At 41.3% G+C, this 23,455-nt stretch overlaps 1 protein-coding gene across 2 annotated transcripts in view; it reads left to right on the top strand.

Annotated features, from left to right (window-relative positions):
* NALCN (sodium leak channel, non-selective) overlaps positions 1-23,455 on the top strand; it is a 1,007,092-nt gene that overhangs the window by 937,427 nt on the left and 46,210 nt on the right. For both annotated transcript variants that reach the window (XM_069757980.1, XM_069757979.1), the window contains exons 29-35: positions 1,399-1,519; positions 1,607-1,705; positions 3,010-3,103; positions 7,947-8,053; positions 10,573-10,647; positions 12,418-12,537; positions 18,134-18,202. In XM_069757980.1, the coding sequence (XP_069614081.1) occupies positions 1,399-1,519; positions 1,607-1,705; positions 3,010-3,103; positions 7,947-8,053; positions 10,573-10,647; positions 12,418-12,537; positions 18,134-18,202 (685 nt within the window). The remainder of the gene's footprint in view (positions 1-1,398; positions 1,520-1,606; positions 1,706-3,009; positions 3,104-7,946; positions 8,054-10,572; positions 10,648-12,417; positions 12,538-18,133; positions 18,203-23,455) is intronic.

The raw sequence follows: 23,455 nt of genomic DNA, 5'->3' as shown, positions 1-23,455 counted from the left end.
CAACTGACGTACTTTCTGATGGAATCATTCACTTTTCCCGTCTTTTCCATCTGGCCCAGACCGACATGACAATTTCTTCCAGCCAGGACTTGGCTGCAGAGACTACAACAAAGTCACATTTGACTTCTCACATTTTCAGAACTGACACATCTATTCGCCAACCTACACAAACACCTTATCCTACCGATAACCCAACGCTGAGTCACTGCTGCCATATTTGGACTGCCTAGGAGCGGTACCTGGCAGCTACCTGCGACTTAAGCCTGATTCTACCATCAGGAACTCCAGTAAACACCAGGTAGCCACCAGGTACCACTCCTAGGCAGTCCCTGTTACTGCAGCTGCTGTCCCCAGCGGCTACCTGTAACATAAGCCTGACTCTACCATCAGGAACTCCAGTAAACACCAGGTAGCCACCAGGTACCACTCCTAGGCAGTCCCCGTTACTGCAGCTGCTGCCCCCAGCGGCTACCTGTAACATAAGCCTGACTCTACCATCAGGAACTCCAGTAAACACCAGGTAGCCACCAGGTACCACTCCTAGGCAGTCCCCGTTACTGCAGCTGCTGTCCCCAGCGGCTACCTGTAACATAAGCCTGACTCTACCATCAGGAACTCCAGGTAGCCGCATAGCTACACCCCTTGTTAGGTAAACCCGGCCCATGGCACAGTGGGTCCACCAACCACGTGTGCCACCTGCGGGCATGGCAATATGCTTATAAACTAAGGTAGTTAGTTCACAAATTGGCGAATATCTATGTGCCCACCAGCCAAGAAAAGACAACTTTTTTCTGTTAGGACCATTGTCTATACTTATCCAACATGCCTCCTCCAGGCTAAAAGTCTATAATTTAAATAGGGGGTGTAGGATCCAGAACTAATTATAAACAGCCCCACTGAGGCATGTTTGAAAAGTACTATGTTTAGGGTCGTACACAGATAGATTACTCTATTGTGGATGGTGTGCACAAATAAATTGGCCAATTTGTGTACTGAAAACCATAATTGTACAAGTATATTCTAGTTAGCAGTAATGCAGTTTAAATTCCTTGTATGACATTCTTGCACACATTGTAGCTTATACAGAAGCTGCTGTATTCTTTGGTTTGTCTATTATGCAGTCATAGTAGCATGTACATATTCTCCCAATATTTATTCTGTTAGGAGGTGCTGCTCAGTTTTTGTTTTAAGCTTTTTTGTTACTTTTAATCAATACATTGCCTAAAAAGTGAGCCATGTTTAATACTTCTAATCATTTTTGAGCATCTACTCGAAAGTCAGTTACTCACCACAAAAGGAAATTTAGCTTTTTTTCTACATGAATAAGATACCATTCTATCAACTCCATACTGGCTGTTAATTTCTTTTCACATTTCGTAATTACTTCATTACTCACAGGGCAAATCCTCGAAACTTCAATTTTGACAATGTCGGAAATGCTATGCTGGCTTTGTTTGAAGTGCTGTCTCTAAAAGGCTGGGTAGAAGTCCGGGATGTTATTATTCATCGCGTTGGACCAGTGAGTGTATATACACTGTGAAATGCTGTTTAATATTCAGTGTTATTCATTTGTATTACACATACTCTAATGTTTTTCTCTTTGCAGATACATGGAATATATATTCATGTGTTTGTGTTCCTTGGCTGCATGATAGGCCTTACTCTTTTTGTTGGTGTAGTCATTGCCAACTTCAATGAAAACAAGGTAAATTTTATCATCCCAACCATATAATGTGAGTGCATTAAAATATACGTAACTATATAAAATACTATAACTTGTAAATCCATTTTCTAGATTAATTTGATCATTATTATTTTGGTTTAAGGAAATCTATCATCAGATTTTTGCTATTTATTCTGAGAGCAGCACAATGTAGAGAGCCTGATTTCAGGGCTATGTCACTCACTAGACTGTGTTTTGTAGTTTTAATACAATCAGTGTTTTATCAGCAGGAGATTAACACTGCCGAACTACATCTGACTTGCAAGCCAGTCAGGCTAATTTGTGTAACCCGGCCCCAACCAATGATTATCAGCTTTCTGACAATATACAGTGTACAAAAGAAGCTGATAATCAAGGGTTCAGCTCATCATTCTGACTACTGATACATCTACAACAGAGAAAACAGGGATTCTATGAAAACAGCAGGGAGCTGTCCAGTAAGTGACACATTGTTGGAAATATGTTCCCTGCCCCAACATCATGCTAATTTCAGATTTTACAGCAAAAACCTGGTGACAGATCCTCTTTAGAGATTGCCTAGCCTCATCATATTTTTTACTAACCACTCGACTGTTTCTCCTCCTCTCTTTGTTTTCGGGGCTCCTGTTGACACAACTGAGGTCAGTTGCTGAGATCTCATGTAGTGTCTACCGAGCATCCTTGGAGCCACGTGAGCAGAGACTAGCAAGGTACCAGGTGTTAGCACAGGAGAGACAGGGAATTGGAAAGATGCAGCCAAATTTGTATCTTAGCTACCACAGGTGAGGTGGAAAATGACAAGAATATTAAAATTTAAAGTGCTCAATCGTTGTTTCTCATGGGAAGCAGATGGAATACGCTGCCAGTTGACACAGAAGTCTTAAAATTTTTAAACGTACTAAGCTAATTTCAAATCATATACAACGGATGGCCACACATCGCGTCCATCGTGCGATGGATCCGTCGTGTTTTGGCGGACCGTCGTGGCAAAAAAACGTTCAATGTAACGTTTTTTTGTCCGTCGCGTCCGCCATTTTCTACCACGCATACGCGGCCGAAACTCCGCCCCCACCTTCCCGGTCTTCAGAATGGGCAGCGGATGCGTCGAAAAACTGCATCCGCTGCCCACGTCGTGCACAAATTTCACAACGTGCGTCGGTACATTGGCCCGACGCATAGCGACGGACCCGTACCGACGCAAGTGTGAAAGTAGCCTCACCGACGCATAAAAGAGCACTAATTTCTTTGGTGTTCTACTTTTCCTTTTCATGTTTGGCTTTTATAATTATCATGTATGTCTCCACCAGGGTACTGCTCTTCTAACTGTTGATCAAAGAAGATGGGAAGATCTTAAAAGCAGACTGAAGATAGCTCAACCCCTCCACCTCCCGCCTCGTCCAGGTATCGGAGCATCTAATCTTTTATTTTAATCTTTTATTTTTATATAGCGCTAACATATTCCGCAGCGCTTTACAATTTGCACACATTATCATCGCTGTCCCCAATGGGGCTCACAATCTAGAATATCTAAATATCTAAATATGGTTTTTTTACATGCACTCTATTCTTATTTAAAATATAAAATAGTTAAAATTGAAACTCAATGATAAATGTCTTATTTGTGGTATTACTACTATTGTGCTAGCAATTTCTAGATATTACTTTTTGCCTAATAGGGCTGCAGCTCACATTGAACAAAACTGGATGCTACCCTATTTTAGTCTCTTGTTTATGAAAAGATCTGAATGAAGTAGTTGGGGGTACACTTTAGGGCAATATATATGTGTCAGCTTGAAGTAAAGCAAAGAGCATGCTAATAAGTAGTTTGAGAGTTGTGAAAGAGAATGCATTGATTGGATACCCCCCATGGCTCCACAAGTACGACTGCTGGTTAAGTACTGCAGTTGCTGATTTTTATAACATGTGCAGAATACTCCTAGTAATTGATGGTAATTAAAATCCACAATATTCTGGTAGACAGCTTACAATTCTTTAGAAAGCTGTAACAAAAACACTTGAATTTGATTATATTGACTAATGCATTCTCTATAATGTGCTTATATGATATTTATTATAGTGGTGCCTAGCATGCACTGTATTTTTAGATATTAACGTATAAAATTCAGTGAAAACCTAAATCCTATGATATGATCTAGGTAGCAGATCTAATGTTCACAAGTAGTTACTTAATTGGTTGAAAATGTAGATCCATTTTACTAAAGATAAAGATGAAATATTAATGGAATTATCAGCAGAGATTAGCTATATTTATGTGATAATTATATGCTAGGCTGATGTATTTCACATAAATATATTGGTAAAAGTTCCAACCTGTCTCACCTCACATTCAGTTAAATTCATATCTTATTAAAGTGCCTTAAAGTAAATCCAGACTTCCTTTGAGCCCTGATCACAACTATTCCAAAATCAGTCAAGGACCGTACCCTGATCTCAAATTATAATTATAGGCCTATTTCATTACTAAATTTTGATTGTAAAATATTAACTTCTGTTCTAGCAAGTAAACTTTAAGGAAACCTAAAAGCTTCCCCAGACCCTCCAAATTGCCACCATTTATCGCTACCATTGTGACCTTCCTAACACGCCTTACATGAAAGATATCAATTTTATGGTGGCGATATACTAATTAGTGCGTGACTAGTCATGGGGGATTGTTTTTCCCTGCCTTATCATCCCAATAATCATGTTATTACACCCTATGGGCATGAGTAACATGATTTGCAAGAGCGGTGTCATCGCTGGTTCTTTGTAAATGTATAGGCCCCCTGACAAAGTTCAGTAAGCCGGGTGTACTCACCAGCGCATCAGCGGGTGGCAGTGATTGACATAGGACACAGCCAGCTGCGAGATTTGCAAAGCTGGCCGACTTTTGTGTCACCACTGTCTCCTTGGGTATATGTAGTGTGCCAACCAACACCGAGCTTACTGCACATTGTCAGGAAGGCAGGAACGCCACTCATGCAAATCATGGTACTCACACTCACAGGATTATGATAATAATAATAATTTTATTTATATAGCGCCAACATATTCCGCAGCGCTTTACAAATTATAGAGGGGATTTGTACAGACAATAGACATTACTGTGATGCATCATTACTGGGATGATTAGTCTGGGGAAATTAACGCCCTTACTACTAGCTGCCCACTAATTAGCATCCTGCCTCCTTAGTTATAAAATTGATTTTTGATTTATAAAGAAATCAAGAAAACAAAATGGGCTTATTAAAAAAGATATACTGGTGGAAATAAATATATAGAAGCTGTCAGGTTCCCTTTAGTTAATTTCTCTTTACCCTTACTAATAGGGAATAGGTTTGTTTTATTCCAGGAGGACTAGCCCCTGACAATGTTCACACAGTTCTTAATGTTATCCACATAACTATCAGGCCCAAGCTTCCTTTATCAATCTAGATTTCTGATATTGGAAAAAAAAAAGTTTGATAGTGTGTCTTGGCCCTTTTTACAATTGGTTCTTTTAATCCCTTACCAACATCTGCCATACATTTACACCGCAAGTCGGTATCAGGTGTATAGAGCAGACTCGCGGGGTAAGTCCACCCAACAAGTAATTGCTTTGTGTGTTACAGTCAGTTTATGCCTCTAACATATGCAACGTGGGACAGGGACTGGTGTAATTGGTTACAAGAAAGACCAACTGAGTGCAAAAACTAAACCAAATATTAATATCATACATAGCTATGTGGTCCACCTTATTATCCGTATCCAAATTGTAATATCCAAAAAGAGGGATGCCGATAGCAATAAAATATAACCTTTATTTATCGCTTAACCCCTTTCCACCATCCGCCATCTATGTACAGCACAAGTCGGAAGCTGGTATTTGGAGCAGGCTCACAGGATGAGCTTGCTCCATACTTGGCATATAAGTATGTGTGATACAGCCAAGTCCTGCCTCTAAAAACCACTGGTAGAGCAAAACGCTGCCCACGATTGTTACCCTGTTAAATGATGCTATCAAACTCTGACAGCGGCATTACCAGCATGCAGACGCGTGCGTCATTCCCAGCGGCGCACCATTTACATGTTTACAGGTCACCAAAGAGTTGCTGTGTCAGCTGGGGGTCTGTTGAAGACCTCATTATGGAGCTCCCTTGAAACCCAAACTGTGGCTGGGTTTCAAAGACTGTGATTTTTTTCTGTGGTATTGCTGTATATATTATAAGCGATCAGATGATCTCAGGTTCATGTTCCCTAAGGGGACTAATAAATACAGTGAAAAGTTAAAAAAAATACAGTCTTTTGTCCATATTTTTTAATATTAAAGAAGAATGAAAACATGGAAGTTCAAATCACCCCACCCCCCACTTCCCCTATTAAAAATAAATAAAATAAAAAATACAAATATGTGGTATCGCCACATTCTTAAAAGTCAGTTCTATCACAAAATAAAAATAATTAACCCGATCGGTAAACCACGTAAACGGAAAAAAATCAGGAAAGTCAAATTGCATTTTTTTATTGCTTCAGTACAATAAAAAATGCTATAACAAGCGATCAAGATATCATATCTATCCCAAAGTAGTATCAATGAAAACATCATCTTGACCTGCAAAAAATAAGACATCACACAGCTCCATCAACCCGAAAAATGAAAATGTTACTGGTTTTGGAAAATGATGACACAAACCCCCCAATTTTTTTTTTTTACTTCTTATTGTTTTTCAATAGTAAGATAATAAAAAATACTTGACATGTTTGGTATCATCGTAATCATACTGATAAGCAGAATCATATTATGTGGTCATTTTTACCAAACAATGTACAGCGTAAAAAACAATTCCCAAAAAACAATGTCAGAATTTCACTGCACTTGAAATCCGCACTTGAAAATGTTTCCTGTTTCCCAGTACATTATGTGGTAAAATTAATGTTCTCATTACAATTCATCCAGCAAAAACCAGCCCTCATACGTCTATGTGAACAAAAAATAAAAAAGTTATGACTTTAGAAAGAAGGGAAGGCATAAACGAAATAATAATGCTCCATATGGAGGCTTCTTTATTTTCCCCTATTACCGAGGCCTCAAATCTTCTTCAGCAAAAAAAATTCACTCTGTGCTACTCACGCAATTCTTCAATTGCATCAAGTAATATAAAATATAATTTACAGTGTAACCCCTCCAAACCGACACCATTATTTCTATTCCCAGCGTTTCCACCTGGTGAAAACATTTCCCTTTCCACTTGGTGGCTTTCTAATGGTCTATGCTCATTACATGATTTCATAGTAAGCATAGTAAGCTGCTGTGCATCTCCTACTTTAATAACCTTTATAAACCGTCCCCTGGGGCAGCAGATATTTCATTTCTTCACCTCTTACGAGTAAGTCTGATAAAATTGAACTTAACACAATGGAATCTATTTGCAAATTCCACGCAACGACTCTTGGGATTTTGCCTTGTTCTGCTAACTTGATGAATAGTTGACAGCTAGCTGGTAAGCTTCCTTCAATGCTTCAATGGGAGCTGACTTACACACAACTTTGTCACCCGAGCGCTGGCATCACTGCTGTACTTTATTGAGCAAAAATAGCTGTCACTTCTCAGTGACAGCAACCTTGTCAAAAATATTGTATTACACTGATACAGTCAATGTCAAGCTTAGTAGATGTCTTGGATCTTTATTACTGAGGGTGTATTGATAGTGGCACACACCTCCACATATGATGGACCTGTCCAATAGCCCAAAGATTCTGGGGCAGGTTCACTAATTTCTACAATTTTAGGCATAACCGCTCACCTACCCTCTGCAATTTTGGTCAATAAACTTTCTATAGTAACAAATGCTCATTAAACATTGACTCATGTAGTAAAGACAGCCTCCTTCCCCCTCCAAATAGATGTGGTTATTGCCTACATGAATAAAATTATGATTTGCGATAGATTTACAGCAATTTGTATAGATAAAGTTTTTTTGGTTGAGAAGGTTTGGACCCCTTGGCTATTACATGCTAATGTTTTGAATCAAAATGTATTTGCATGACTATAACTTTCTTATATTCTTTTGTGTGGGCTTTACTATTGCAATATTTTAATATCAAACATAATCATTTTCTTTCCATTGTGAGCCCCAACATAGACAGTTATGATAATGTCTGTAAAGTGCTTTGGAATTAATGTCGCTATATAAGTAAAATAAGTAAATAAACACATTGGTAAAATATATTCACCTATCTTCTGTGATTGGCATTCATTTCCTAGATAATGATGGCTTCAGAGCACGGATGTATGACATAACACAGCATCCATTTTTCAAGAGGACTATAGCAGTACTTGTCCTAGCACAATCGGTTCTGCTATCAGTAAAGGTATGTTACATAGGAATGCTTCCAGTTCAAGACTTCAGCATTACTAATGGCTTAGAAATTATCTATGTATTTAACCCTTAACAGGCTTTTGAGTCAAAAAGCTAAATAAATTGTAGGGTGTATACAAAGAGATAAAATCCTATGATCCAACTGTATTGCTACCACACTATACATCGCTTATGAGGCCACATCTAGAATATGGGATCCAGTTTGGGGTCCACATTTTAGGAAGACTATTCAGAAGTTAGAGTTAGTTCAAAGGCGGGCAACTAGATTGTTACAAGAAATGGAAGACCTCTCATATGATGAAAGGTTGGACTTGTTTAGCGTAGAAAGAAGACGCCTCAGAGGAGATCTTATTTATATGTATAAATATATGAGTGGTCGGCACAAATGACTGGCACATGGCTTATTCCTTCCAAAGACCATACTAAGAACCAGGGGGCACTCATTACAGGTGGAAGAGAGGCAATTCCGGCAGCTAAATAGGAAAGGGCTCTTTACAGATAGAGCAGGCAGACTGTGGAATACTACCCACAAGAGGTAGTAATGGCAGACACTAGGACAGTTTTTAAAAAAGGACAGGATGATTTCCTCAGTACAAATAATATTGTGGGTTATAGTTAATTTAATGACAAAATGTATAAGGCTAGGGTCACATTGCGTTTTAGTGTGAGCGCTAACGGACAGCGTTGCACGGCGAAATTAACGCCATTCAACGCGCCCGCTAGCGCTCCCATAGCCCGCAATGTAACCAGCGCATTGCTAGCACGTGTCCTTTTCGGCACGCGCTAGCGATGTGCCGGTCTTTTGCAGCGCGCCTCGGACGCTGCTTGCAGCGTCCGCGGCGCGCCCGAGGTCCGTTCCCCGCTCTCGCAGATCGGGGATCTGCGATAGTGGGGACGTTCACGCGACCCCGAAATGCGGCCCCTTAAAAACATTTCGTTAGCGCAATCCGCTAGCGCTAAACGGATTGCCCTAACGCAATGTGACCCTAGCCTAATTGGTGGAGAAAGGTTCAACTTGATGGACCTAGGTCTTTTTTTTAACCCAAGTAACTATTTACAACCACAATTTAAAAAAACTTGGGATGCTGTGTAAAATATGAAGAAAATGATTATGCAATGATTTATAATTCCCTTATAACAATATTTTATTCACATTAAAACATAGAACACAGATCAGAAGGTGAATGTTAGACGATTTTCATTTTGTTTGAAATAATTAACTTATTAAGAAATTAATGGTAGCAACACGTCTTAGAAAATTTGGAACAGAATTAACAAAAGATTTCAAAAGAAAGGGAAACTAATGAAAAACAGCTATAGAGCAAGTTTTCAACGAACTCACGTAACTGTGCAAAAAAAAGAGCATGTTAGAGAGGCAGAGTCTCTCAGAAGTAAAGATGGTCAGAGTGTTAATAATCTGTGAACAACTGCTTCTAATAATTGTGGAATAATTAAAAAAAAAATTATTTATGTAAATTTACAAAGACCATGAATATCCCAACATCTACAGTATGTAATATCATCAAAAGATTCTGAAATTCTGGAGAAATCCATGTGAACAAGGGACAAGGTTAACGATCAATATTGGATGCTTGTGATCTCTGGGCCCTAAGGGAACACTGCATGAAAACAGGCAAAAACCCATGTGTGCAAATCATTTTGTTATGCAAGTGACTGCATGGGCTCATGAATACTCCAAAAATCATTGATTATGAACAAAGTTTGCCATGCAATTAACAGCCATATATCAACACAGTGCGGGAACACCACGGTTCTTATTCTGGGCCAAAGCTCATTTAGAATGGACAAAAATCGGAAACTGTTCTGTGATCAGATGAATCAAAGTTTGAAACTCTTTATGGAAACCATAGACATCATGCCCTTTGTACTCAAAGAGGGAGAGAAGAACATCCAGCTTGTTAGCAGTGCATAATGGGCACCTTACACATGAAGGAAGCCAGTATCAATGCTGGGCATTATAGGTAGGTTTTAGAGCAACATATGGTCCTATCCAGATGTCTATTTCAGGGCAGGCATTGCTAAACCACATCCATCAGAACAGCCTGGCATTGTAGAAGAAGAGTTTGGGTGATGAACTGTCCTATCTGCAGTCCAGACCTTTCACCCTTCAGGAAACATTTGGTGCAGCATTTAGTCCACCCCAGCACTTAAATATTATATGAAGTTGTATATATGGATTGTATATACAGGATAGATAGATAGATAGATAGATAGATAGATAGATAGATAGATAGATAGATAGGTATCGGATAGATAGATAGATAGATAGATAGATAGATAGATAGATAGATAGATAGATAGATAGATAGATATGGGATAGATAGATAGATAGATAGATAGATAGGTATCGGATAGATAGATAGATAGATAGATATGGGATAGATAGATAGATAGATAGATAGATAGATAGATAGATAGATAGATAGATAGATAGATAGATACATACATAGAAGTATTTATATGTAAAGTACTCTGTTTTTCCTTTTCCAGTGGGACGTTGATGATCCTGTGACTGTGCCTCTTGCAACAATGTCAGTCGTTTTCACCTTTATTTTTGTCTTGGAGGTAATGTACTGCTGTCTGTGTATATAATAACAGTATTACGGTACATTACTAACATATGGAATCAGGTGTGGAATTTCTTTTTATCTCCAACCGATTTTAGTAATGGAAGACTTCACTTCTTGGATGGTACACTGAGGGGAACTCAATGTTGGTGGATTAGGGAAGCTTTATGTCATAAAAATAATATCCATAAGCACATCTAAATGATACAGTTTATAAAACTTTTCAAACGTAGTAATTTGGATGCACTGCTAGATACTCATTTTTATCATTACATTCAGTATATGTGGGCAGTGGTGTAACTAGAGTCTGATGGATCCCGATGCAAAATTTGGACCTGCCCCCCCCCTGTATGTTTGTCAGATTAATGGGCTCTTGTGGTGTTCTAAATCCTATAAGGACGTACGAGTTGCACACCCATAATGTAGTGATGTCCCCCATCTTGGGATCCTTCCTGGAATATACGTCCCCCATCCTGGGCCCATCCTAATATATATATCCTCCATTCTGGTATATATGGCCCATGTCCTGGCCCCATACTGGTATATATATGTCCCTCATCCTGGTATATATATATATATATAGATATATATATATATATTTATATATGTCCTCCATCCTGGTATATATGTTCCCCATCCTGGCCCCGTCCAAGTATATATATATAGTATATATCTCCCATTCTGGTATATATGACCCTTATCCTAGACCCCATCCTGGAAAATATATCCCTCATCCTGATATGCATGCCCCTTATCCTAGGCCCCATCCTGGTATATATGTCCCTTATCCTGGACCACATCCTAGTATATATATATATATATATATATATATATATATATATATATATATATATATATATATATGTATATAGATATATACCCCATTCTTGTATATATATCCCCTATCCTGGTATGTATATTCCTTATCCTAGGACCCATCCTGTTGTATATATCTCCCATCCTGATATATATGTTCCTTATCCTGGACCCTATATTGGTATATATATTCCTCATCCCGGTATATATCCCTTCTCTTGGTATATGTATCCCTCATCCTGATATGTATATTCCCCTTCCTGCTATGTATGGACTCCATTCTGCTGCTATTCCCTAATGCATAGGGAAAAAAAATATTCTACTCAACTTCCTCCGCTCCGCCGCGGCACCCTCTTCGGAAGCCAGCAGCTGACTTCAGCGTGTGAGTGATGGGAGCCACTGTCATGTGCTCCCAGTCACGTGTACGCCAACGTCAGCTGCTGTCCTCTCATTTGCCGATAGCATGTATTACAGCACACAGCAGCGGTTCTCTGCGCCTCAATATACTTCAGCTGAATGTGTGTCCAAGGATGTACATCCAGTTGAAGTTTGCACTGATGTCGACGGAACCTCATGACCTCTGCAGCCACGATTGTTACACCACACCCCTGTATGTGGATATTTCTTTGACCTGAATGGCTGAAAACTGCAGATTTTTCAGAAATGTCGCCAAGTGTTTTCTTTTGAAACCATGAAACTATTTACAGTTTACACTACAACAGATGCACTGTGTGCTGTAAAGCACTAAAAAGATCTGTGTTAATAAATAATACTCATGGTAATATGCATGTAACACGTTATATACAGTATTTGACATGTGAATGTGAATTGAAATGTATGCATGTTCAGCACCAATTGAAATTTTTACATCTGGCGAGTTCACTGAATTCCTTCTACAGCTGAAATTCTGAAAAATTGCCCATTTATTAATTAAATGATTTGTCTTATAAAGGTTACAATGAAAATAACAGCTATGTCTCCAGCTGGATTTTGGCAAAGCAGGAGAAATCGATACGACTTGCTTGTAACATCCCTGGGTGTTATTTGGGTTATTCTTCATTTTGCCTTACTGGTAAAGATGCTCTTCTTTTGTTTTTACTTTAATATTAATCCCTTGCCACTAACATCTTGTCATCCCTCCCTCTGTCATCCCATACAGCAACCAGAGGCCTAACAATGATCTAGAGGTCTGGTCTAATAGCCTAACTATAAGTCACACACTGACAGGTTAGGCCTTGCACTACATTACTAGTACAGTGTATTAATGCGGTAAAAGGATTGCATGTTAAGGTTCCTTTGTGAGACTAATAAGTATTGTAAAAATACTACAAAAGTAAAAAAGTTTTAAGCGGAAATAAAAAATGTAATAAAAAAAATATAATAATCTTTATTTATATAGCACCAACATATTCCGCAGCGCTTTACAGCTTAACAGTTTCAATCACAACAGTTATAAGTAATAACGTTAGCAATAAAATAATTAAAGCAAAATAAGATGACCCTGCTCGTGAGAGCTTACAATCTACAATGAGGTGGGGGAGATACAAAGTACAGGTGTGTATTTGCAATGATGTATTTACAATGATGGTCCAGACATCTCCAGGGGGAGGGGGATAGATGGGGATAGTGAATGGGCTACACACACACAAACATAAAATGACTTTGATTACGGAATGTGATAGGCCGCTCTTAACAAATGTGTTTTGAAGGAGCGTCTAAAACTATGTAAATTGTGGATGGTCCTAATATCTTGGGGTAGAGCATTCCAGAGGATTGGCGCAGCGCGGGAGAAGTCTTGGAGTCGGGAGTGGGAGGTACGGATTAGTGCAGAGGTTAATCGAAAGTCATTTGCAGAGCGCAGAGGTCGGTTAGGCTGATAGACCGAAATGAGGGAGAAGATGTAAGGGGGTGCGGCACTGTGGAGAGCTTTGTGGGTGAGAACAAGTACTTTGAATTGTATCCTATAATGAATAGGCAGCCAGTGTAACGACTGGTAAAGAGCGGACGTGTCTGAGTAACGATTAGTTAGATGGACAACCCTGGTTGCTGCATTAAGGATCGACTGGAGAGGGGAAAGTCGAGTAAGGGGGAGGCCAATTAGTGGAGCATTGCAGTAGTCCAGGCGGGAGTGGATCAAGGCGACAGTGAATGTTTTTGTTGTTTCCATGGTGAGAAAAGGACGGATTCTAGAGATGTTCTTTAGGTGTAAGCGGCACGATCGGGCAAGAGATTGTATATGGGATGTGAAAGAGAGATTGGAGTCAAACATAACACCCAGACAGCGCTCCTGCTGCCGGGGTGTTATTATGGTGCCACCTACGGAGAGGGAAATGTCATATTTAGGAAGGTTAGTAGATGGTGGGAGCAGAAGAAGTTCAGTTTTGGAGAGGTTGAGTTTCAGATAGAGAGCAGACATAATGTTGGAGACTGCGGACAGACAGTCTCTGGCGTTCTGTAGTACAGCGGGAGTAAGGTCAGAGGATGACGTGTATAGTTGTGTGTCATCAGCATAAAGATGGTACTGAAGGCTAAATCTGCTAATGGTCTGTCCACTTGGGGCCGTGTAGAGGGAGAAGAGAAGGGGGCCAAGGACTGAGCCCTGAGGTACCCCGACAGTGAGAGGAAGAGGAGATGAAGTGGAGCCAGAGAACAGAACACTGAAGGAGCGGTCAGAAAGATAGGAGGAGAACCAGGAGAGAGCAGTGTCCTTAATGCCTAGTGACTGGAGCCTAGAGAGTAGGAGAGGGTGGTCAACAGTGTCAAAAGCTGCAGAAAGGTCGAGAAGAATGAGAAGAGAGTGCCCACCATTACATTTAGCTGTCAGAAGGTCATTGGTCACCTTGATGCGTGCCGTTTCTGTCGAATGTAGGGGGCGGAAACCGGACTGTGAAGGGTCTAGGAGGGAATGAGTGGAGAGGTAACGGGTAAGGCGGGAGTAGACCAGGTGATGCAAGAGTTTAGAGATGAAGGGGAAATTGGAAACTGGTCTGTAGTTGTTTGTGCAGGAAGGGTCGAGGGCGGGTTTCTTTAGTAATGGAGAAATGAGAGACTGTTTGAAGGAGGAGGGGAAAATGCCAGAGGAGAGGGAGAGATTAAAGATTGTAGTTCGGTGAGTTATGACAACTAGAGAGAGAGACTGGAGGAGATGTGAGGTAATGGGGTCGGTAGTGCATGTAGTCAGACGAGAAGAGAGAGAGAGAGGAGCCTGGAGACTTCTTCTTCTGTAGATCGAATGTGGAGAGTGAGCCAGGGGAAATGCAGGGAGGGATGGGAGTTGCTGCTCTTGGTGTCTGGGAGCGGATTTCCTGACGGATGTTATCTATTTTCTCTATAAAGTGGGAGGCCAGGTCATCAGCACAAATGTCTGTGATAGGGGCTTGTGCTTTTGGCCTAATGAGGGAGTGAAAGGTGTCAAAAAGGTTCTTGGGGTTGTTGGATAGTGAGGAGATCAGAGTGGTGAAGTAGGTCTGTTTGGCAAGGTGAAGGGCAGAGTTATAGGTTTTTAACATAAATTTGAAGTGTATGAAGTCTTCTGGTGTGCGAGTTTTCCTCCATAAGCGTTCAGCACTCCTAGAGCATCGCTGGAGAAATCGGGTTTTCGATGTGAGCCAGGGCTGTTTTACTTTGTGCTTGGAGGTTCTGAGGGTGAGGGGCGCTACTTGGCCCACGGTGCTTCTAAGAGTGTCATTGTAGTGATGTACAGCCAGATCAGGACAGGAAAAAGAGGAGATTGGGGACAATGATGAGTGTAGGGAGTCTGAAAGTGTGTGAGGGTTGATAGCGTGTAGATTTCTGAATGTGTGGTAGGTAGGAGGGTTCTGGGGGGGCGAGGAATTGCGAGTGTGAGGGAGAGAATGTTGTGGTCAGAGAGGGGAAGTGGTGAGTTATCTAGGTAGGAGATTGAACAGAGCCGGACGAAGACCAGGTCAAGGGTGTTACCATCTTTGTGTGTTTCAGAGGTTGAGAGCTGTGAGAGGCCTAGAGAAGTGGTTAGTGAAAGAAGCTGGGATGCAGATGTGTAAGTGAGGCTGTTAATGGGGATGTTGAAGTCTCCCAGGATAAGGGTTGGGAGTTCTGAGGACATGAAGTGCGGCAGCCAGGCAGAGAAATGGTCCAGGAAGTGGGTGGGTGAGCCTGGGGGCCAGTATATGACATCTACTCTGAGGGAGAGGGGACGAAAGAGCCTGAAGGTGTGGACCTCAAAAGAAGGGAATGAGAGTGATGGAACTGGGGGTATAACCTGGAAAGTGCATTGTGGGAACAGGAGTATGCCGACTCCACCACCATGTCTGTTTGTGGGTCTCGGGGAATGTGAGAATTGTAAGCCACCATGGGAAATGGCAGCAGGAGAGACAGTGTCAGAATCCTGAATCCAGGTTTCCGTGAGGGCCAACAGATTAAGAGAGTTTTTCAGAAAGTAATTGTGTACGAAAGGAAGCTTGTTACATACAGACTATGGATTCCAAATGGCACAATTAAAAGGAGATGAAGGAGTGCAATTAATATTAGTAAGATTATTAAGGTTTTGATGTGAGGTAGGGTAGGGGTTGAGGTTGGGGGATGGTGGACCAGTGTTGGGGGAGATGTCCCCTGAAATCAGTAGGAGTAGGAAGATAAAGAGCAAGTAGTTTTTGGAATTGTCTGCAGTTTTTTTGTGTAGTGTGTTTGGGCAAGATGGGCTGAGGTTTTTCAGGAAGGTGAGAAGTACATGGGAGCTGTACATGGGAGAGGGAAGGAGTGAGGAGCTGATGTATATGAGTCGTGATGGAGGGGGTATTGGGCGGTGAATGTGGACTGCAAGGGAACCTTGTTTTCTTTTTCAAATATTGTATTCTGCTTTATCAATATAACCTAAAGTAAAATGACATGAACAACTTCAGTACTTTATAGATATCATGTCAAAGTCTACACGAAAGAAAGCAATGGCATATAGCATCAGTATCCCTGCAGTACAATGAAACAAAGCAAAAAAGGGGAGGCGTTAATGTAAGTGGGATGAGGGAAGAGAGGGAAGGGGCACACGGAAAATCAGAAGAAGGGCCAGAATTTGATACAAGTATGATGCATTGTGGTACATAATTTACCAAAGGACAGACTAGCAGTATAAAATCAAAGTTTTAATAATAAAAATTGTTAATATGTAAAAAAAATAATAAAATGCAAACAAGGATACATTTTTTGGTATGTCAGCGTTTGTAATGACCTATTGTATAAAACCATATATCATTTATCATGCACTGTGAATGCCGTTAAAAATTCTGAAGAGATATGTCATAATTGCTGCTTTTGTTCATCTGGTCCACAAAAAAAAGTGAAAAAACATTGTATATACCACCAAATACTACCAATAAGCCACTGCAGCTTGTTATGCAAAAATGCCAATTTTATTTAAAGTGATTTAATTGTAAATATGTATTAAAGCATAAACAAAGTATAAATTGGGAAACACAATAATTATGGTATATCGACCTGCAGAAAACCTTAACAAGTCAATTATTCTGCATGGTGAACACTGGAAAAGATGAGCTTAAAAACAATTACAGATTCATATTTTTATATTTTTTGCATTTATGCCAAGTACCAAACAAAGAGATAAAGAGAAACGTCATATGTACTCATAAATGGTAGCAATGCAACTCTACTGCAAAGAACCAAGCCCTCCTACAACTCCATCTGCAGAAGAAAATTATGAGTATCAGAATATGGTGACTAGTGATGAGCGAGTATATTCGCTGCTCGGGTTTTTCCAAGCACGCTCGGGTGGTCTCCGAGTATTTGTAACTTCTTGGAGATTTAGTTTTTGTTGACACAGCTGCATGATTTACAGCTGATAGACAGGCTGAATACATGTGGGGATTCCCTAGCAACCAGGCAACCCCCACATGTACTCAGGCTGGCTAGCAGCCGTAAATCATGCAGCTGTGTCACTAAAAACTAAATCTCCGAGCAGTTACAAATACTCGGAGACCACCGGAGCGTGCTCGGAAAAACCCGAGCAACGAGTACGCTCGCTCATCACTAATGATGACCAAGGAAAAAAAAAGATAGGTCTCCACTGTATTAACTTCATTTTTACATGTAGCCACCACTGGAACTACAGTAATAACATCTGATCAGTGAAAGTGCCGAGTGTCAGTCCCCTACTGGTCAGATATTCATGACCTATGCAAAAGATAGTTTCTCAATGAATCGTGACTAGAGAACACCTTTAAATAAATTATTTAGACCTGATGAGGCAGCTGTACTTAGTTATAGCAAGAAGCAGTTCAGAAAAGGTTATGTACCCATAATGCCATACGTTAGTAAAGTAAGTACATCAGCCTCATCAGATTTAAAAGATTTTTTTATAACATAGGCAGTTTGTATCTTGGACTTTGGTGACAGATCGACTTCAAATGCACCATTTAAAAATATGTTCTTTGTTAATTCACTGTGTCCTAGCATCTTATGGTCCATATTTGGGTCATAGTCTTTTATTAGTTTACAGATTTAATGTGTACATCCAGTTAATACTGACGAGCTGTAAGTAGTGATTACATTATCCTATAAGCTACACGTGTAAAGTCATTCATAACGAGAATGCAATCTTGCTTCCAATCGTAAATTCAGATATAAGTTGTGTTCTACCTAAGAAAAATATTTTGTAAATGTGCACTGTTCCATTGCAGAATGAATACACATATATGATGGGCGCCTGTATAATCGTCTTTAGATTTTTCTCCATATGCGGAAAGCATGTAAGTAACTTTGTTATATTTCATTATCTTACCCATTACATCTTATTAGTTACAGTTAGGGCCAGAAATATTTGGACAGTGACACAATTTTCGCGAGTTGGGCTCTGCATGCCATCACATTGGATTTGAAATGAAACCTCTACAACAGAATTCAAGTGCAGATTGTAACGTTTAATTTGAAGGGTTGAACAAAAATATCTGATAGAAAATGTAGGAATTGTACACATTTCTTTACAAACACTCCACATTTTAGGAGGTCAAAAGTAATTGGACAAATAAACATAACCCAAACAAAATATTTTTATTTTCAATATTTTGTTGCAAATCCTTTGGAGGCAATCACTGCCTTAAGTCTGGAACCCATGGACATCACCAAACGCTGGGTTTCCTCCTTCTTAATGCTTTGCCAGGCCTTTACAGCCGCAGCCTTCAGGTCTTGCTTGTTTGTGAGTCTTTCCATCTTAAGTCTGGATTTGAGCAAGTGAAATGCATGCTCAATTGGGTTTAGATCTGGAGATTGACTTGGCCATTGCAGAATGTGCCACTTTTTGGCACTCATGAACTCCTGGGTAGCTTTGGCTGTATGCTTGGGGTCATTGTCCATCTGTACTATGAAGCGCTGTCCAATCAACTTTGCAGCATTTGGCTGAATCTGGACTGAAAGTATATCCCGGTACACTTCAGAATTCATCCGGCTACTCTTGTCTGCTCTTATGTCATCAATAAACACAAGTGACCCAGTGCCATTGAAAGCCATGCATGCCCATGCCATCACGTTGCCTCCACCATGTTTTACAGAGGATGTGGTGTGCCTTGGATCATGTGCCATTCCCTTTCTTCTCCAAACTTTTTTCTTCCCATCATTCTGGTACAGGTTGATCTTTGTCTCATCTGTCCATAGAATACTTTTCCAGAACTGAGCTGGCTTCTTGAGGTGTTTTTCTGCAAATTTAACTCTGGCCTGTCTATTTTTGGTATTGATGAATGGTTTGCATCTAGATGTGAACCCTTTGTATTTACTGTCATGGAGTCTTCTCTTTACTGTTGACTTAGAGACAGATACACCTACTTCACTGAGAGTGTTCTGGACTTCAGTTGATGTTGTGAACGGGTTATTCTTCACCAAATTAAGTATGCGGCGATCATCCACCACTGTTGTCATCCGTGGACGCCCAGGCCTTTTTGAGTTCCCAAGCTCACCAGTCAATTCCTTTTTTCTCAGAATGTACCCAACTGTTGATTTTGCTACTCCAAGCATGTCTGCTATCTCTCTGATGGATTTTTTCTTTTTTTTCAGCCTCAGGATGTTCTGCTTCACCTCAATTGAGAGTTCTTTTGACCGCATGTTGTCTGCTCACAGCAACAGCTTCCAAATGCAAAACCACACACCTGGAATCCACCCCTGACCTTTTAACTACTTCATTGATTACAGGTTAACGAGGGAGATGCCTTCAGAGTTAATTGCAGCCCTTAGAGTCCATTGTCCAATTACTTTTGGTCCCTTGAAAAAGAGGACGCTATGCATTACAGAGCTATGATTCCTAAACCCTTTCTCCGATTTGGATGTGGAAACTATCATATTGCAGCTGGGAGTGTGCACTTTCAGGCCATATTATATATATAATTGTATTTCTGAACATGTTTTTGTAAACAGCTAAAATAACAAAACTTGTGTCACTGTCCAAATATTTCTGGCCCTAACTGTATATTCTGCTTATTACAGATTTGGCCAGCACTGCACATATAGGAACATGGCCATAATGAAACATAAAGGATTGTGCAAGCAGCAATGCTCTATACACCATTACTTGTCACAATAAAATCCCATATGTAGTGGTCCTTCAGACAACAGCTTCTGAAACCTAATGTGAACAGACAAAGTACCATGCGAATATAAACATTTGGACAATAATCAGTAATAAGTCTATGTAACAAAGGAAAGCTAAAGCATAATCAGTGCAATAATACCACCTTAATCTAAATACGTTATTACATTTATTAATATTTCGCATACCGTATATACTCGAGTATAAGCCGACCCGAGTATAAGCCGACCCCCCTAATTTTGCCACAAAAAACTGGGAAAACTTATTGACTCGAGTATAAGCCTAGGGTGGAAATGCAGCATTTACCGGTGAATTTCAAAAATAAAAATAGATCATTATTTCCCCATAGCTGTGCCATATAGTGCTCTGCACCGTTCATATTTCCCCATAGCTGTGCCCCATACAGTGCTCTGCACCGTTCATTTTGTCCCATAGCTGTGCCCCATACTGTGCTCGGCACCGTTCATTATTGCCCCATATCTGTGTCCCAAATACAATGCTCTGCGCCGTTCATTTTGTCCCATAGCTGTGCCCCATACAGTGCTCTGCACCGTTCATTGTGCCCCATATCTGTGCCCCATATAGTGCTCTGCACCGTTCATTGTGCCCCATAGCTGTGCCCCATATACAGTGCTCTGCACTGTTCATTGTGCCCCATAGCTGTGCCCCATATACAGTGCTCTGCACTGTTCATTGTGCCCCATAGCTGTGCCCCATATACAGTGCTCTGCACCGTTCATTGTGCCCCATAGCTGTGCCCCATATACAGTGCTCTGCACCGTTCATTGTGCCCCATAGCTGTGCCCCATACAGTGCTCTGCACCGTTCATTGTGCCCCATATCTGTGCCCCATATAGTGCTCTGCACCGTTCATTGTGCCCCATAGCTGTGCCCCATATACAGTGCTCTGCACCGTTCATTGTGCCCCATAGCTGTGCCCCATATACAGTGCTCTGCACCGTTCATTGTGCCCCATAGCTGTGCCCCATATAGTGCTCTGCACCGTTCATATATCCCCATAGATGCTCCACATAAATCTGTGCCGCTGCTGCTGCAATAAAGAAAAAAAAACACATACTCACCTCTCTTGCTTGCAGCTCCCGGCGTCTCGTTCCGGCGCCTCCATCTTCCCGGCGCCTCCATCTTCCCGGAACGTGGACAGGTGAATATGCGATACTTACCTGGTCCCGACGTCCGGCTCCCTCTGCCTGTCACTGCTGTCTTCGGTGCCACAGCTTCTTTCTCTATCAGCGGTCACCGTTACCGCTGATTAGAGAAATGAATACGCGGCTCCACCACTATGGGAGGTGGAGCCGCCTATTCATTTTTCTAATGAGCGGTCCCACGTGACCGCTGAAGAGGGGAAGAACTGCAGCACCGAAGACCGTGGGACTGCAGGGGGAGTGCCAGGATCGCCGGGACTAGGTAAGTATGCCTCGGCGCCCTCTCCCCCTCACCCGCCGACCCTGCCACCCACCTTGACTCGAGTATAAGCCGAGAGGGGCACTTTCAGCCCAAAAATTTGGGCTGAAAATCTCGGCTTATACTCGAGTACATACGGTATATTAATACTGTACATATAAAGATCAAAACAACAGAACCTTTTAGGGAATTCAGAGGCAACAAATATACGCTTAAAGGGTTATTCTCAAATTCTCTCTTGAGTTGCACATAGCTTTCCAGTCTCTCTTGCTTCCTAGTTTCTGGCAAGACTGTCACTCAAGAAGAACAAGAAAGTACAGCATAAATTCTGTTATAGGACAGTGAGCGTTTTCTCGGGAGTGTACACTGCTATCTCTGTATTTATACATAGTATCAAAAAAAGAAAAGCAGCAAAAAATAAATAGAAAAAAGTGGACTTTATTGACTGAACGGCGTGGCAATGTTTCGGATACACAATCCTTTTTCAAGCCTGTATTTATACATAGGGATAGCAGGGCATTTGATCAATAAGAGCTGTGTCTAGTAAGGGTATGTGCGCACGATCCGGAAGTGGCAGCACTTTGGACACATCACATGCGCTTCATCCAAAGGGCTGCTGTCTATTGAACGTAGGTGAATCGTGCGGATTCACTACGTTCAATACATTCTGTAGGTGAAATTTCTCTTGTGAAGGCCAGCGTCTCTGCAAGAGAAATTGACATGCTGCTGTCTGGAGAGATGCTCCGCATGTCAGTGTCCCCGGGTGATCCGCAGATGTGTGTGGACGCATAGTGAACATGAGATTTCTTGAAATCCCATCCACTATACTGAAACATTTGGCTTACTGCGGGTTGGATGCTGTAAGTATGCAGCGTTTACTGATTGTATGCACATACCCTTAACCATCTCTGAAAACTGCTGACGGTAGGGGCTGGTGATTTTGCAAGATTCATAACAGCTAGTCAGGAGCAAAGAGGGAGTAGGACAGGAGGGGAACAGCCAAGGCTGGGTTCACCTAGCATTTACTACTATGGTCAGTGGCTCCGTCAGTGATTACGTTCGAACCACTACAAAACGGGTCAATTGATTATAATGATACAGATGGAGTCACAGTGTCATGCAAGGTTTAAGACAGACTAGGTGTAACAAAGGGATAAGGGGAATGTAAACCCAATGCTAGAGAAGCAAGGAGTAGAGACCCCAAGGCAGAACTAATGTAACCCTGTCTGCCCTAAGACCCTAAATAGGTTCCGCGCCTATCACCAAGCAGGATATGTAAGCCCTGCATAGGGAAGGACAGGATGAGCGCTAGTCAGTCCCCCCTACACTAGAGACAACTGGGATAGACAAACAAGGGGGAACACTTTTCTTTGAGCAAACTCCGAGAATAAACACCAGATATCCTCCCAACACCAGGAAGTAAGTTAGCCGACTGCTGTAGCTCCAAGCCTTCACAAGGGAGGAATGGAAATAACACCCGCACCTCCCAACGGGAAGTAGGGAGTTGTAAACGCCTAGGTCCAGGTGTGGTCATTAGCACCGGGGGAGGTGGCCACTAGTCTGCAAAGAAAACAACCAAGACCATCTACAGGCAGATGCAGTGCAATGGTCTGGAGCCTCTGACACATCCGTGATACACAGTGTGCTCTGTCATGCATTATATTCAGCCGTATATGTCTAGTTGAGGCAGGCTGCAAGGCTTAGTCGACTACATCTTGCTACCCATCTACAATAGGTATGTACGGCCAATTACAATGATTAAAAAATGTCCCTCCCCCTATCATTGTGCTTGATTTTCCCCTCACTACCCTACCCTGCCAATTTTCCACAGCCATTAGGCAAATTCTTTTTACCCTCTTAATGTAGGAAAAAAGAGGAAATCCTTTACAAGTTCTCACTGCCCAATAGCAAAGGGATGGAATCACCAACTACTCTCCCCAGGTCCCATCTAAAAATAAACTATGATGGCGCTGCCTCCAGGTTTCAAGCTCTGTGCGCTTGTGTA

Source organism: Ranitomeya imitator, chromosome 3 (genome assembly GCF_032444005.1).
Source record: "Ranitomeya imitator isolate aRanImi1 chromosome 3, aRanImi1.pri, whole genome shotgun sequence".
Lineage (NCBI taxonomy): Eukaryota > Metazoa > Chordata > Amphibia > Anura > Dendrobatidae > Ranitomeya > Ranitomeya imitator.
This window is presented reverse-complemented; position numbering and strand designations above follow the sequence as displayed.